Raw genomic sequence first — 17,493 nt, forward strand, 5'->3', positions numbered from 1 at the left:
AGAAATAGATGTTTTTCTGGAACTCTCTTGCTTTTTCCATGATCCAGCAGATGTTGGCAATTTGATCTCTGGTTCCTCTGCCTTGCCTAAAACCAGCTTGAACATCTGGAAGTTCACAGTTCACGTATTGCTGAAGCCTTGCTTGGAGAATTTTAAGCATCACTTTACTAGCATGTGAGATGAGTGCAATTGTGCAGTAGTTTGAACATTCTTTGGCATTGCCTTTCTTTGGGATTGGAATGAAAACTGACCTTTTCCAGTCCTCTGGCCAGGAGGAGTGCAGCACTTTCACAGCATCATCTTTCAGGATTTGAAATAGCCCAATCGATATTCCATCATCTCCACTAGCTTTGCTTGTAGTGATGCTTCCTAAGGCCCACTTGACTTCACATTCCAGGATGCTGGCTCTAGGTGAGTGATCACACCATTGTGATTATCCGGGACGTGAGGATCCAGTTACACGTGAAGATGGGTTACAATGGAGAAGGAAATGACAACCTATTACAGTATTCTTGCCTGGAGAATCCCATGGACAGAGGAGCCTGGTGGGCTACAGTCCATGGGATCACAAAGAGTCGAACACATCTGAAGTGACTGAAACTGCATGTAGCTTACAAGGAAACCACCCAAGCCATATGTTTTGTGTGTGCGTGTGTGTGTATGTGTGTGTGTGTTCTTAGTTGCTAGGTCGTGTCTGACTCTTTGTGACCTCGTACGCCAGGCTCTTCTGTCCAAGGGATTTCCCAGGCAAGAATATTGGAGTGGTTTGCCATTTCCTCCTCCAGGGGATCTTCCCAACCCAGGGATCAAACCTGCATCTCCTGCATTGCAGGCAGATTCTTTATCTGCTGAGCCATTGTGGAAGCCCCCAGCCACATATAGAGATACACAGAAAGGGTCTAGGACTTCCCCCAAGGCAGGCATGGGAACCCCTGAAGATGGAACCTACTCCGCACAACGTCCTGAGCTCCCCCAAATGGCCCATGTCCCAAGAGCCCTTCCAACAAACCTGCTGCTATCTGATCTCTGTCCTATTGGGAGAAAGTAACATTCCCAAGACTAGTAAGAGTTCACTCTTTCTGAGAAGATTCTCAACAGTGATTTGGAGGTAACAGACAGGGAAAAGTCTATTATAGTTGTTTCCAGGTGCAGTCTGAAATGATGCATTTAATTCATTATGCGGTCAAGCATTCAAGTACCTTATTGGGTATCTCTGTCTACCTTGTTTCTAATCTTCTTATCCAAGCTGACTGTCTCTTTCAAAAAGTAAGCTTTATTCAGTTCAGTTCAGTTCAGTGGCTTGGTCGTGGCTGACTCTTTGCGACCCCATGAATCGCAGCACGCCAGGCCTCCCTGTCCATCACCAACTCCCAGAGTTCAGGCAAACTCATGTCCATTGAGTCGGTGATGCCATCCAGCCATCTCATCCTCTGTCGTCCCCTTCTCCTCCTGCCCTCAATCCCTCCTAGGATCAGGGTCTTTTCCAATGAGTCAACTCTTCACATGAGGTGGCCAAAGCATTGGAGTTTCAACCTCAGCATCAGTCCTTCCAATGAACACCCAGGACTGATCTCCTTTAGGATGGACTGGTTGGATCTCCTTGCAGTCCAAGGGACTCTCAAGAGTCTTCTCCAATACCACAATTCAAACGCATCAATTCTTCGGCGCTCAGCTTTCTTCACAGTCCAACTCTCACATCCATACATGACCACAGGAAAAACCATAGCCTTGACTAGACGGACCTTTGTTGGCAAAGTAATGTCTCTGCTTTTCAATATGCTATCTAGGTTGGTCATAACTTTCCTTCCAAGGAGTAAGTGGCTTTTAATTTCATGGCTGCAGTCACCATCTGCAGTGATTTTGGAGCCCCCAAAAAATAAAGTCTGACACTGTTTCTACTGTTTCCCCATCTATTTCCCATGAAGTGATGATGGGACCAGATGCCATGATCTTTGTTTTCTGAATGTTGAGCTTTAAGCCAACTTTTTCACTCTCCTCTTTCACTTTCATCAAGAGGCTTTTTAGTTCCTCTTCACTTTCTGCCATAAGGGTGGTGTCATCTGCATATCTGAGGTTATTGATATTTCTCCCAGCAATCTTGATTCCAGCTTGTGTTTGTTCCAGTCCAGCGTTTCTCATGATGTACTCTGCATAGAAGTTAAATAAGCAGGGTGACAATATACAGCCTTGATGCATTCCTTTTCCTATTTGGAACCAGTCTGTTGTTCCATGTCCAGTCCTAACTGTTGCTTCCTGACCTGCATACAGGTTTCTCAAGAGGCAGGTCAGGCGGTCTGGTATTCCCATCTCTTTCAGAATTTTCCACAGTTTATTGTGATCCACACAGTCAAAGGCTTTGGCATAGTCAACAAAGCAAAAATAGATGTTTTTCTGGAACTCTCTTCCTTTTTCCATGATCCAGCAGATGTTGGCAATTTGATCTCTGGTTCCTCTGCCTTTTCTAAATCCAGCTTGAACATCTGGAAGTTCACAGTTCATGTATCGCTGAAGCCTGGCTTGGAGAATTTTCAGCATTACTTTACTAGCATGTGAGATGACTGCAACTGTGCAGTAGTTTGAGCACTCTTTGGCATTGGGGTGGCAAAGCTTTATTACATTTTTAATTAAGAATGTGTCTGATGCATTTCTCCAAGGAAGATGTACAGATGGCCAATAGGTACATAAAAAGATGGTTAACATTGCTAACTATTAGAGAAATGCAAATCAAAACTGCAATGAGGTATAATCAGTCAGAATGGTCATCACTAAAAAGTCTATAAATAACAAACGCTGGAGAGGGTGTGGAGAAAAAGGAACCTTCCTACACTGTTGGTGGGAATGCAAATTGCTGCAGCCACTATGGAGAACAGTATGGAGATTCTTTAAAAAGCTAAAAATAGAACTACCATATGATCCAGCAATCCCATTCCTGGGCAAATATCTAGACAAACTATAATTCAAAAAATACATGCGTCCTAATGTTCACAGCAGCACTATTTACAATAGTCAGCACATGGAAGCAATCTAAGTGCCCATTAACAGATGAATTGATAAAGAAGATGTGGTATATATGTACAATGGAATATTACTCAGCCATTAAAAAGAATGAAATAATGCCATTTGCAGCAACATGGATACAACTAGATTATCATACTAAATGAAGTAAGTCAGACTGAGAAAGATGGTATCACCACACGGTATCACCTATATCTGGAATCTAAAACAGGACACAAATGAAACTTTCTACAAAATAAACAGAGACTCTCCGACATAAAGAGCAGACTTGCGGTTGCTAAGGGGGAGGCCCATGGGGGAGAGAAGGATTGGGAGTTTGGAATTAGCAGATGCAAACTATTATATCTAGAATGGATAACAACAAGGTCCTACTGTATAGTACAGGGAACTAGTCTATTAATATATCCTGCAATAAACCATAATGAAAAAAAGAATGTGTCTGATGGATCAAAATAATTTACACTAGAAAGTGATTTCAGGCAAATATGGGCACAATAAAGGACAGAAATGGTATGGACCTAACAGAAGCAGAAGATATTAAGAGATGGCAAAAATACATGAGATATATACAAAAAAAGATCTTAATGACCCAGATAACCATGATGGTATGATCACTCACCTACAGCCAGACATCCTGGAGTGTGAAGTCAAGTGGGACTTAGGAAGCATCACTACAAACAAAGCTATTGGAGGTGATGGAATTCCAGTTGAGTTATTTAGAATCCTAGAAAATGATGCTGTTTAAGTGCTACACTCAATATGCCAGCTTATTTGGAAAACTCAGAAGTGGCCACAGAACTGGAAAAGGTCAGTTTTCATTCCAATCCCAAAGAAAGGCAACACCCAAGAATTTTCAAACTACCACACAATTGCACTCATCTCACATGCTAGCAAAGTAATGCTCAAAATTCTCCAAGCCAGGCTTCAACAGTACGTGAACCAAGAACTTCTTGATGTTCAAGATGGATTTAGAAAAGGCAGAGGAACCAGAGATCAAATTGCCAATACCCACTGGATCAGAGAAAAAGTAAGAAAATTCCAGAAAAACATCTACTTCTGCTTCATTGACTACGCTAAAGCCTTTGACTGTGTGGATCACAACAGACTGTGGAAAATTCTTCAAGAGATGGGAATACCAGACCACCTTAACTGCCTCCTGAAAAATCTGTATGCAGGCCAAGAAGCAACAGTTAGAACCGGACATGGAACAACGGACTGGTTCAAAACTGAGAAAGTACTGTATATTGAAAAAGAAAGAAAGAAAGAAAGAAAAAAAGACTGTATATTGTCACCCTGCTTAACTTATATTTGCAGAGTACATCATGCAAAATGCCAGGCTGGATGAATCACAAGCTGGAATTAAGATTGCCAGGAGAAATATCAATTACCTCAGATATGCAGATGATACCACCCTTAATGGCAGAAAGCAAAGAGGAACTAAAGAGCCTTGTGATGAAAGTGAAAGAAGAGAGTGAAAAGGCTGGCTTAAAACTCAACATTCAAAAAACGAAGATCATGGCATCCAGTCCCATCTGTTCAGTTCAGTTCAGTAGCTCAGTCGTGTCCGACTCTTTGTGACCCCATGGACTGCAGCAAACCAGGCTTCCCTTCTATCACCAACTCCTGGAGCTTGCTCAAACTCATGTCCACTGAGTTGGTGATGCCATCCAACCATCTCCTCCTCTGTTGTACCCGTCTCCTCATGCCTTCAATCTTTCCCAGCATCAGGGTCTTTTCCAATGAATCAGTTCTTCACATCAGGGGGCCAAAGTATTGAGTATTCAGGACTGATTTCCTTTAGGATTGACTGGTTGGACCTCCTTGCAGTCCAAGGGACTCTCAAGAGTCTTCTCCAACACCACAGACCCATCACTTCATGGCAAATAAATGGGGAAACCATGAAAACAGTGAGAGACTTTACTTTCTTAGGCTTGGAATATTAAAAAGCAGAGACATTACTTTGCTGACAAAGGTCCATCTAGTCAAAGCTATATGGTTATTCCAGTAGTCATGTATGGAATCGAGAGTTAGACCATAAGAAAGCTGACCACTGAAGAATTAATGCTTTTGAACTGTGGTGTTGGAGAAGACTCTTGGTCTCATGATCTCAACTTGAGAGTTCCTTGGACTCTAAGGAAATCAAACCAGTCATCCTAAAGGAAATCAGTCCTGAATATTCACTGGAAGAACTGATGCTAAAGCTGAAACTCCAATACTTTGGCCACCTGATGCAAAGAACTGACTCATTGGAAAAGACCCTGATGCTGGGAAAGACTGAAGGCAGGAGAAGAAGGGTACAACAGTGGGTGAGATGGTTGGATGGCCTCACTGACTTGATGGACATGAGTCTGAGCAAGCTCTGGGAGTTGGTGATGGACAAGGAAGCCTGGTGTGCTGTAGTTCATGGAGTTGCAAAAAGTTGGACACAATTGAGTGAACTGAACTGAAGAAGTGATTTAAACAAATGTCATGCTTTAATAAAAATGATTTTTTGCAATGACCATTTCTAATTTCACTTGGCCTTGAGTGGTTTCATTATGCTATAATTTAATTAGTTCATTTCAGTCTCAGCTTTCCAGTTAGACTTATCTTCCCCTGATTAAATTTAATACCATCAATAAATTTAAAGGCAAGTGTGCTAGTCTATTTTCATAAACAAGATGGGGGCTTTAGATTCTTCAGCTGCTTTATTAGCAGAGTAAGATACTGCCTCATAAATATAGGTATACCCTACTTCCTCTTGTCCTCAGCACCAACGAATGAAGGCTTCATCTTTAATGTGACTGAGCAAAATACATTCTCCTGACTGTATTCAAAAGGTCATGATCTTGACTGTGAGAAAGCCCCAAAGTGGATTTATAGCGAATTTTCTGAATAAATGATGACTCCAAACACATTTATATTAAACACGTTAACCTTTAACTCATCTACATTTTTAAATAGCATATTAAAGTTATATTTGTGCTCAATTCAATGGGCTTGAAAGAAAGCCCTACAGGCTTCCTATAAATTCATATTAAAGGTTAAAGTGATTCATATATTTTTTTTCTCACAAAATATGGCCAAACATACAAATCTGCAGTGAGCCCAGGACTGAATTTCTGATGGGCACAGCAGGAAATACTGTTCCTAGTATAAAAATTGAAAGATACTTTAAAAAAGAAGTTAACATATTTTAAGCTTTCCTTCACTGGAAATGATCACCATAGCAATGAAGAGAGAGAGAGAAACCCTCATGCTGGCTGAAGCTCATTCATCATCCACTTCTAATTCCTTGGTATTTGCATGTTTCGAGACAAGCCATGGGGCCACAGCAGTGTCCGAGGAATCAGGCTCACAGAGCTCCTGGAGGCTCTACCTCTTGGACTGAACACTAACTAGTAATACACATTCCTACTGGGGCTGAAACAATTTAGCAATAAAGCTAAATCATTATCGGAGTAGACTAAAAAGCTAGATTCCTCAACCACTGTAACAAACAGTACTAAACACATCAGTCTAGATATGGCACTCATATTCCTACAGATTAGTTTTCAAAATACGTCTAATTTACTTTTAAGAACTGTACTAAAGTGTAATTTGTTACTTATGAAAACAAATTCTAAAAATGTTTTTAACCCGTGGTTATTAGCTTCTCAATAGTATTAGTTATTACAAGAACTAGTGGTCAGGTTAATACTACCCACTCAAGCTCTTTTTTTATTAAGTATATAGCATTCCCCTCTTATCTGAAAGAAATACATCTCAAGACCTCAGGTAGACACCTAATATGGCAGACAGTACCAAATTCTATATATAACAGTATCCCTGTATGTGTGCTAATTCACTTCAGTCATGTCCAACTCTTTGCGACCCCATGGACCGTAGCCCTCCAGGCTCCTCTGTCCATGGGATTCTCCAGGCAAGACTACTGGAGTGCGTTGCCATGCCCTCCTCCAGGGGATCTTCCTGATCTAGGGATCGAACCTGCCTGTACTGAGCCCCCAGGGCAGCCCATATATCACTATACACTTGTGATAAAGCTTACTTTAAAAGTCAAGCATGGTAAGAGGTTAACAGTAATAACTAATAATAAAATGGAATAATTATATTAATGTACTATAATAAAATTTATGTGAATGTGGTCTCTCTTGAATGCCTTACTGTATAAATTTAATGCTTTTTCCTTCTTAGCTAAGCACTCATCATGCACTGTGTCCGTAACTTTTGCAGTTTGAGGTGTGATAGCAAAAGTAGCATAAATTTCTCTTTCCTTCTTCACAATTTCACAGATAGAATATGATCTGTTCTTACTGTGGATCTTGGCAAATTTGGCAGATGCTTTTTCTTTCCTTAAGAAGTCTAGCACTTTTACCTTTTCACTTAAAAGAAGCTATTTATGGCTTCTCTCTGGAGTATCCAACTGTTGGCATCACTACTCTTGAGCTTTGGGACCATCATTAAGTAAAATGGTCACCAGTCCAGGGTCACTGGAACACAGCACCGATATACCATGACAGTCCATATGATAACCCAGACAGCTGCAGAGTGATGGACGGGTGAGATTGGCTGGACAAACGGACGATTTGCATCCCAAGGGCAAGGCTGGGGATTTCATCACTATAGTCAGAACAGCTTGAAATTGGAAACTTCTGAATTGTTTCTTTCTGGAATCTAATATTTTTGACTGCAGTTGAGGATGGGCAATTGAAACCATGTAAAGTGGGACAGTGGATGGGGGTGAGATGGGGGGCCTCCTATAATTCCCATGATTATACGTGAAACTGTTTTCAGCATTGATATATAAGCAATCACAAGACATATCACTGAATCTCTGAAAAAATGAGCTAATCAGAGCTATATAATCTGAATCGTAATTGGCGTCTAGCACAATGAGAAACCTTTTATGGTTTGATGTAAGGAAGACAATTATCTCAATCATAGGAGACACTCATCACATTGAAAAAAACGAATGTGGAAAAAAGCCATGTGAACACACACACACTACTGGTGAAGTGCCTGTGAGGCTTCAGCATTTGGAAAAGGCTCCTAGAAGATGCAATGGCAGAAAGTCACAGAAGAAATGATGGCAGAAAGTCACAACATCTTCCTCTCCCCACATAACAGGCACCAGCTGGGAAGGGCGGACTCCTTCCCACCTCATCAGCTAGCCCGCCCAGCCTTTTCCCCAACAGAAGCCCCCTACCCGCCGCAGCACATCAGTTACTCCAGTGGCTGGCTGGAGGGCAGAAGAGAGGGTAAGCAGATTATTACCTTTGTGGTAACGGATGGAAACTAGGTTGTTGGTGACTGGCACACTGCAATGTACATGGAAGTACAAATATAAAGCTCACATGAAACTTATATGATGCTATAAACCAATGTCACCTTGATAAAAGTAAATCTTAAAAAAATGAATAATTTAAATCAAGACGTCAGGATTTTTGAGCTGAGACTCTAGGCAAGGCACTTATCTTTCTAAGTCTTCCTTTTTTTCTGGAAGATGGGGATAAAATCAGTATCGTACTCACCGGAACACTGTGTGGACAAGCTCGGGTATCCCTCCCATGCAGGGCTTAGCACGTAGGAAATGCCTGGTACGTGGTCCCTGTTAGCAGTATTTTAAGGATGGGCCCTACATGTTGTGGAGCACCATGCGGGGCTTGGATTCAGACACTTGGAGGAGGGGAACCCCCACATCCTGGGGGGAAGGAGGGCTTCCAGAGGGCAGCAACGAGTGAGGGCAGGGCAGAGGCCAGAGGGGTCTGGGAGGAAGTATTATTTGGGGGCCAACACACAGGAAGCCCAGAGGGTCCAGGTGTCGGGGTGAGGCTGGGCAGGGGGAAGGGTTAAGATCACGTCAGTGCTCATGGTTCAGAGAGTGAGTTTTTTTGCTAATAAATTGAGAGATTTCATCGCCCTGGTCAACAGATATATGAGTGTTCTTATAGCAGAGACAGTCGCTCTCCACCAAGACTCCGCCCTCCCTCCATGACTCAGGTGCCTCTGGGAGGGACCTGTCCAGGGAGGGACCATCTTTTCCAGCTTCCTCCCCAGCCAAATGCCCCCTGGGCTCTATGACAAGCCTCCCCTCCCCCGCCACACCCCCATGGTGTGCCATGCAAGCATGAGTGTCCCTTTTGGGCCAAGGAAGTTAAGAAGCACATGATTCTCCGCCATCCTCTCCCGTTCACTGAAATGCAGGGGACTCCATAGGTCTGGAGAGTGTAGGGCCCCTGGCAGAAGCAAGTAGGGTCTCTGAATCACTGTGTGGGAGGAACAACCTGCTGCTTGGGAGGCCCCTCTGGACAGGAGCAGGAGACAGAAGTGCATGGCATTAAGACACTGAAAGTCCGGGGTCTGTGACAGCAGTTGGTACCACCCTAATCCAATCCCTTATATCCTTGAGTTGGTGAAGCAGTCAAACTAGGGGCGTCTTCCTTCCTCCTCAGCTACCTGGAGAGCAGCTAGACCCACAAGGCTGCGGAGCTGGCATCTGGAAGGTTCAGCTGTGGCTGCTCCCACTAGGGCCGCCCTCCTGGGATGAGGCCCCCAGACCCACCCTATTGCTGCTGACTTGCCCCCAGGACATACCCCAGCCATCTGCACAAGGAGTCCTGACCACTCAGGAGCCCCCAGCACATGCATCCTTCACGGTGAGATGCCCAGTCCTGTGAGAAGCTCTGTCCCCAGGCGGGGCTGGGGCGGGCGTGAGGGTGGTGATGGGGTGGGATGGGCCTTCCTCCCATCCCCCATGCCCACCTGAAGGAGGTCAGCTTTTCTCTGTTCAGAGGCCAGGCGGAGGGTTTACTCTTCATACAATGGGGACTGGTCAGAAGGGCTGGGTAGGCTGTCCCTTTGTCCCTGAAGGGGACCCACAGCACGGCCCTCTGACCCAGTGTCTGCTGCCACCTCCCTTTGCACAAAAGCATTAGCATCTCGATATACAAGCTGAGACTGATTTGAAAATAATCCAGCAACAGGCCTAGAAAAAACAGGACCAGTCAGGGTCAATGCTGTTGAGATGGACTGGGGTACACAGGGTCCCTTATATAGTCTCTCTACTTGGGCACATATCTGAAAATGTCAAAATAAAAATCTAAAGGAAATTTCTCAATATTCTGTAGGAGAGGAGGCCCCTAAAAGGAAAGCACCCCTCCCTCCCAATGACTTTTCAGGATGTGATTAATGGTTCCTCTCAAGGAGGAGGAGGTGTTTACAAAGACAAGATTTGTGGGCTTTTTTTCTATTTCCATTAATATTTAGTACATGTCATTATCTCCAAGTCTAATCACTTAAAGAAGAGATTTTAAATAATTGATTACTACAAAAGAGGAGGACGTCTTTTTCATGATCCATCAAAAGCCGGAAAACCTCTTCGCTTAGTCCTGATGTGGACACATAAATACATTAATGCACATGCTGAGAAGCACACACACACAGATCAATAGACACAAATTTGCTCTGGGTACTTTTCCGAGGGAAAAACCATCATCCTTGTCCCACCTCCGGTGTAGCACGCCCCCTCCCCAGCACAAGGCCCCAGCCCCCTTGAGACAGGGCTCCAGGGGCACCTTTCTTCCTTCTTTCTTTCAAAGAAACACCAATGCAAATAAATATCACCATGCAGAGTTTCACAATCACCAAGACATGCAGAAAGGTAACATTTCTGGAACTCGGATGAGTTACATCTGGCCATGTGATCACACCTATGTGTGCGAGCATGTTTACCCATTTAGAGACAACACCTGTGTCCACACTCTTTAAAATGCCCATGTTGGTGACATGTCCTCCAAGAGGGCACAACTCAGACAAACAAGAAGAGGACAGCCCATGAGTGAGCACCTGCAGAGGCGGGAGGCTGGCTGGAGGGAGGCCGATGCCTTGAAAGCACTCATGGCTCCAGGGCCACACGAGACAAGGTTCCACTTACCACGAGGGACAGGGGCCGCTTCCAGGAGACGACGCCGATGAGGCCTGACAGCAGCACCTGGAAGAGACAGCAGGCCATGAGGAGCTGCCAGGACTTGTCTGGAGCACAGCACGGGCGGAGCGGTCACGGTGGAGGGTTCGTCCCTCCTACAGTCACGCCTGAGGCCACCGCTCAGGGCTTGAGGTGACCGGCTCACAGGGATGGCGAGAGCAGACAGGCTTTCTGATCGAGCCTCCCCAGCCTTCTCCCCAAGTCCTGAGAGACATGTGCCGTGTGATTCAGCATTACACAGAGCACCGGACACACTGCTTTGGGGACGGTGGTGATGTCCCCACTCTCTGGTCACCTGCCACCTGCATGGAAGCCCGCAAGCCCACTCTGCCCTCCCTCACCTGGGCCCCTGCCCCTGCAGGGGTCTCCTCTTCACTCCCGCCCACCAAGGAGACTCCCACACTTCTCCCCCTGGCTCTGAGCTGCCTGCCCCTGGCCCCGCCCATTCTCTGGCCCCCTAACCCACCAAGCATGTGCCCCCAGCACATCCCCCGCAGCCCCCCGTCCACCCAGGCTCCCCTATGTCTGCTGCCTCTCAGGAGAACCATCCTTGGCTCCTGGCCCACCTTTCTCCTGGGCTGCCCCCCCCCAGGCCCCTATTAGACCCGTGCTCCCTGCTGTCCACATTCCCAGTCTCCTTATGTTCAGGAAAGGCCACCAGGTCACGGAGACACAGCTTCTTCTCACCCACTGCAATCTGCCTTCAGGGAGGTCACCAAACGGGACAGATAGGCCGTCCCTCCTTGACTTTCCATGGAGGGCCTGGGCCAGGCTTGAGGGGCCAGGCTGCACTTGCCCCCTAGAATTCCAAAAGGACTGAGCCCCAGGCTTGGAGGAGAACATGCAACTGAATGGACCCACAAGGTCCCATTGTTGACAGAGCCCAGTTCATCCCTGGCACCTTGGCACAGAGCAGAACCAAGTCTCATGTCCAGTAGCCTCCAGCCATCCACCACGAGCCACGCTGGCCTCAGACGTCCAGCAACACCCAGACCAGTGGTCTCACATGAAAAACATTAAACCTTAACCACACACAGATAAGGATGAACTAAAGAGCTTCACGTGCGCTGCTCCCAAGCCTGTCATATCTGCCTCCTCTCCGCAGTGCACACGCCGCTTCCACACACAGCCGATGCTGCAAACATTACCGACAGCTGTGTTCCCACCTCTGAACCTCCTCACTCCATGATGCCCCAGCCCCCTTCATCACAGAACTGCTGGCTGCTGTCCCCTAGGCTCTCCCAGGCCGGGTCTCCAACACGCCTCTCCATGCACATCTGAAGCCGCTCACTTCCCTTCTCACCCCACATTCCACCTCTCAGAACCTGCTCTGGTGCCCAATGCGTCCTCCTCCATGGACACACGACTCCCCCAGGTCATGTTCCGATGGTAAGCTGGCATTCCTCCTAAGGACATGCTGCTGAGACTCACTGTCACTCCGTGCCCAAGAGTGCAGACCCTGACCTCTTGTCTCCACCTCCAACCTTCTTCTGGAGGGTCCATGTTTCTGCCAACCCCGCCATCCTCATCTGAGCCATGGTGCGTTTAGGACCCGCTGTCCTGAGGCTGGGTCTGCTCTTCCTCTCAACACCTCTCCCCTCTGTCTGCGCTGGCTCTCAGGATTCACCTACCTGGATGGGGCCACCCCGCCACTTACCTACCTCTGCCCCCCACTCACTGGAGCCTTGCTGGATGTCTCCACCAGGTCGTCACCTTCCTGGCGGACCAGATAATCCCATATAGTCCAGTCCCTGATTCCCCATAATCACTGCCCAAAGGGACTCTCCTCTCCTGTCCTGTCCATTGTGGGCACCAAAGTCACAGCATTTCTCAAAGGGAAACCCTGTGGGCTATCTCCCCTCCACACTCAGCACTCCCCTCTTGTTGCTGGCCCTCTGCCTCAGCCCCACCCCTTTCTCTTCCCTCTGACGACGTCCAAGCTCTGGGGGCCTGGCTCTGACCCCACCATTCCCCCCAGGATGGGACCTCCAGAGTGCCCTCTGTCTGTCCTTCACGACAACACTGGCTGTGCCCAGACTGAGCCTGGAGGGAGGCTGAACATTCTCCGACCATCTCCCAGAATATGTCCACTTAAGCTCTGCCTTCTCCTTCCCATTCTAATAGATGAAATCTCACCCATCCTCTGAGACAGAGCCCAATATCTCCTCACCCAGGAAGGGCCCAGGAATTCAAGTGAACCTAGGGTCCCCGCTAACCTCTCCAACCACCCAAGACCTCTCAAGACCTCTCTGATATGCGAAGACAGAACTCCTTCATCTCCTAAGGTGAAGCTGCCAAAACTATCAAATCTCTACAGTGACCAGCCCACTTACAACAAGGATGTCACCACCTTCCAAAGAGCAAGGGTTTCTAAACACAAAGGAAATTAATAGCACTTATCTTAGGCCACAGTAAAAATTCTCAGCTTTTCCTATCTTCATCATGAAGTCATTTATTCACTTATTTGGCTGTGCCAGGTCATGGCTGCAGCAAACGGGGTCTTTGTTGCAGCATGCAAACTCTTAGCTGTGGCATGCGGGGTCTAGTTTCCTAATCAGGGATCAAACTTGGGCCCCCTGCATCTGAAGCACTGAGTCTTAGACACTGGACCACCAGAATTCCCTGTCGTGAAGTTATCATTCTCACAAATATACTCAAATAATTTTACTTCCAGCAAACATGGACAATTTGGCTTACTGAGTATAATTTACATTTCTGAATGTTATTAATAACTATAATTAGGAATGGATCCAAGCCCCTATACAAAGGCAAAGAACAAAACAACCACACACAGTGAGGCAGGCGGATGCTGACTTTGTGTAATGCTGTCCCCTTGAGTATAAGTAAGGTATGCTATCCCCTGACCCTCCCCAGGGAGAGCATCCTGACATAATGTTGCCCTGGTAACACCCTGACTGCAGCCTTGTGGGACCCTGGCCAGGTGATCCTGCTAAGCCATGTCCAGACTCCTGACCCTAGAGATCTGTGAGATGATAAATGGGTGTCATGTTAAGCTGTGAAGTTTGCAGTAATTTGCTCTGCAGAAGAAAATGAATTGTTATTGACGGAATGTCTGTGTTTCCCCAAACCCAAACTGTCAAGTCCTAACCCACAAGGTGCTGGTACCTGGCGGTAGGACCTTCAGGAGGTGATCGGGGTTAGACTGGGGCCTCATGATGGCACAGCAGGATTATACGAAGAGAAGGAAAGGATCTCTCTCCACATGTACATACTGTGGAAAGGCCACATGAGGCACGGAGAAGTGAACTGTCTACAAGCCAGGAAGACGGCCTGCCCTCCACAGAACCTGACCACAGCAGTATCTTGATCACTGACTTCCCAACTCCACAACTATGGGAAAATACATTTCTGTTTAGTTGACCCAGTCTATGATATTTTTTATTTAATTTCTGTTTTATGTTGGAGCATAGCTGATTTTGGAGAAGGAAATGGCAATCCACAACAGTATTATTGCCTGGGAAATCCCATGGACTGAGGAGCCTGGTGGGATACAGTCAATGGGGTCACAAACAGTTGGACACAACTGAAGCGACTGAAACAATGAAACATAGTTGATTTACAATATTATGTTAGTTTCAGGTATACAACAAAGTGATTTAATTATACAGATACACATACCTGGGGTTCCCTAGTGGCTCAGAGAGTAAAGAACCTGCCTGCCAATACAGGCTGATGTAAAAGATGTGGGTTCAATCCCTGGGTCAGGGAGATCCCCTAGAGAAGGGAAAGGCAACACACTCCAGTATTCTTGCCTGGAGAATCCCAAGGACAGAGGAACCTGGTGAGCTGCAGTCCATGAGGTCGCAAAGACTCAGACACAACTAAGCGACTAACACACACACACATATCCATTCTTTTTCAGAAATTTTTCCAATATAGATCATTACAGAATATTGAGTAGAGTTTCCTGTGTTTTACCAGTAGGTCCTTGTCGATTACCTGTTTTATATAGAGTAGTGTATACATATTAATCCCAAACTCTTTAATTTATCCCTCCAGCAACACCCCCAGCCCTGACTTTTCCTCTTTGGTAACAAAAAGTTTGGTTTTGCTAACTGTAGCTGTGTTTCTGCTGTGTAAATAAGTTAATTTCCATTATTTTTAATTCTACATATATGTGAGATCATGACATTGATCTTTGTCTGACTTACTTCACTCAGTATGACAATTTCCAGGTCAATCCATATTGCTGCAAAAGGCATTATTTCTATATTTTGTTACTCCAGCCCGAGCTTACTAATATATTAACACATCCAATGAACATGGGTTTTAGCAAACGCTGGGAGATGGTGAAGAACAGCGAAGCCTGGAGTGCTGCAGTCCGTGGGGTTGCAAAAGTGAGACAGGACTGAGCGACGGAACAACAACAACAACAACAAACACATCCAGGGTAGGATGCTGTTTTTTCCCTAAACATCCCCTCTCCTTCTGTGTCTGCTCCCAGGAGGAGCGGATGTCTCTGCTTTCTGATACAGAAACACCCGCACCAGCTCTAACAAGGGCGGGGAGGGGGGACATTGGAGTGGGGAGGAGACTTTCCAAGAGCAGATGCTAGCCTCCCCCTCCCAGAGAATGCCTGTTCCCATCCCCATGGCACCGGGGGAGGGGGGAGGGGGAGGGAAACATATCTCTGCTGGTCTTAGCCTGAACTACTGTTTGCTCAGTCCCAGTAACAGGCAGGATGATGCTCTGCCATCTCAATAGTTTTGTAGGTTTACTTCGTCCCACTCCTGTGAGGAACAGTATCCTGCATCTAGCTGGCCTGAAACCACCACACCTCCTGTAACGCCTGTCCCATTTAAATTGCAGTCTGCAATTATTAGCAGTCTGCAGTTTTCAACGACACTGAAGAGGGTCAGAGAAGAGGAACAGACAGTTGAGTAGCTGAGAAAGCAAAGCTGAGGAGACTAGGAGAGGCACGAAGCTGCTCAGAAAGAAGGGTTAATTCTCCCAGCACCTGCGAGGTGCTGTGAGGACGGACGCCAACTGGCTCTATTCTCCACTTCCTCACCCAGCATAAGAGAGGCGAGAGATAAAATTAGAAAGAACTTTCTGCTGTTGAGAGTAATGAGGAGGGAGATGAGACCATGAGAAGGAAAGGCATCTTCAGAGTAAAGGCCTCCCGTTTGACTGGTGCTGCCCTGGGACACGAAGCCGGGAATAAATGAGGCCTTTATATCTTGTCTGGAAGACTAAAAAGTTCCTTTGCTGCCTAAAATCAGGAACTTCCTCCAGATCTTCCAATAGGGTTCAGAGGCAAATGGTAATGCGACATTTCAGGTAGTGAAGCAAGTCCTTCCAGAATGCAGACCTGAGAGCCAATTAAACTATTTCACAAAACATATGGCTGGCAGCCCAATAGCTACAAGTGATACAGATTTACCACTAAAAAGCCATCATTCATATGTCTAGAGAAAGACCTGTTGTTGCAATAAGGGTACAGATAGTATTCTGAGCTGCCCAAGCATGGGTGCTCAGTTGCTAAGTCGTGTCTGACTCTTTGCGATCCCACACACTGTAGCCCGCCAGGCTCCTCTGTCCATGGGATTCTCCAGGCAAGAGTACTGTAGTGGTTGCCATTTCCACCTCCAGAGGGATCCTGACCCAGGGATCGAACCTGTGTCTCTTACATACCCTGCACTGGCAGTTGGGTTCTTTACCAGTGAGTCACCAAAGAAGCAAAGCTGTCAGTCGATGACAAAGTTACCCCATGTTAAGTAAAAAAGTGTCGCATCATATAAATATTATAAATAACTCACGAGTCAAAAGAAAATCAGAGCTGAGATACACACCACATGTTCTGCCGCAATGTGTGTCTCCTAGATGCAAATCAGCTCCTGTGTGTGTGTGTGTGTGTGTGTGCACGCGCGCGCGTGCATGCACGTGCAGGCGCAGTCCTATCTGACTCTCTGCGACTCCATGGACTGTAGCTCACCAGGCTCCTCTGTCCATGGGATTTCCCAGGCAAAAACACTGGCGTGGATAAGCTGTTCCCTTCTCCAGGGGATCTTCCTGACCAAGGGATGAAACCCTTGTCTCTTGCATCTCCTGCATAAGCAGGCGGGTTCTTTACCACTTGAACCACCTCAGGGTACCAAATTCATGTGTCTCGCCTCCGCCCATAAGATGCAGCCTTCGCTGGTGCTATTTACTCTGAAATTAGGGTAGTTACTGGACCTATTACTAGATTTTCATATGTGATGAGTTAGCAAATGAACACATATATTACTATGACACTTCTTAAAATAATTTAAAAGTATTTTTAAATAATACTTTGTAATCCTATGTATTTTATTTCATGCATTTAAAACCCTCATTCTGAGAAGGACTCCAAAGGCTTTCAGAGACTGCTCTGCCAACAGTTAGGAACCCTAAATTTATAAGTCTATTTAGTGCAGATCTTTTAGTGGCAAATCCTCTTTGTTTATCTGTAGATTTCTTACTTGACCTCATACTTGGAAAATAGTTTTGCCAGATACACAACCCTAGCTGGA

At 46.1% G+C, this 17,493-nt stretch overlaps 1 protein-coding gene across 1 annotated transcript in view; it reads right to left on the reverse strand.

Annotated features, from left to right (window-relative positions):
- Window positions 1–17,493, reverse strand: part of ENTREP2 (endosomal transmembrane epsin interactor 2) — a 243,756-nt gene that overhangs the window by 109,771 nt on the left and 116,492 nt on the right. The window contains exon 2 of the mRNA XM_069560063.1: window positions 10,928–10,984. Coding sequence (XP_069416164.1) covers window positions 10,928–10,984 — 57 coding nt within the window. The remainder of the gene's footprint in view (window positions 1–10,927; window positions 10,985–17,493) is intronic.

The sequence above is a fragment of the Ovis canadensis genome, chromosome 18 (genome assembly GCF_042477335.2).
Source record: "Ovis canadensis isolate MfBH-ARS-UI-01 breed Bighorn chromosome 18, ARS-UI_OviCan_v2, whole genome shotgun sequence".
Lineage (NCBI taxonomy): Eukaryota > Metazoa > Chordata > Mammalia > Artiodactyla > Bovidae > Ovis > Ovis canadensis.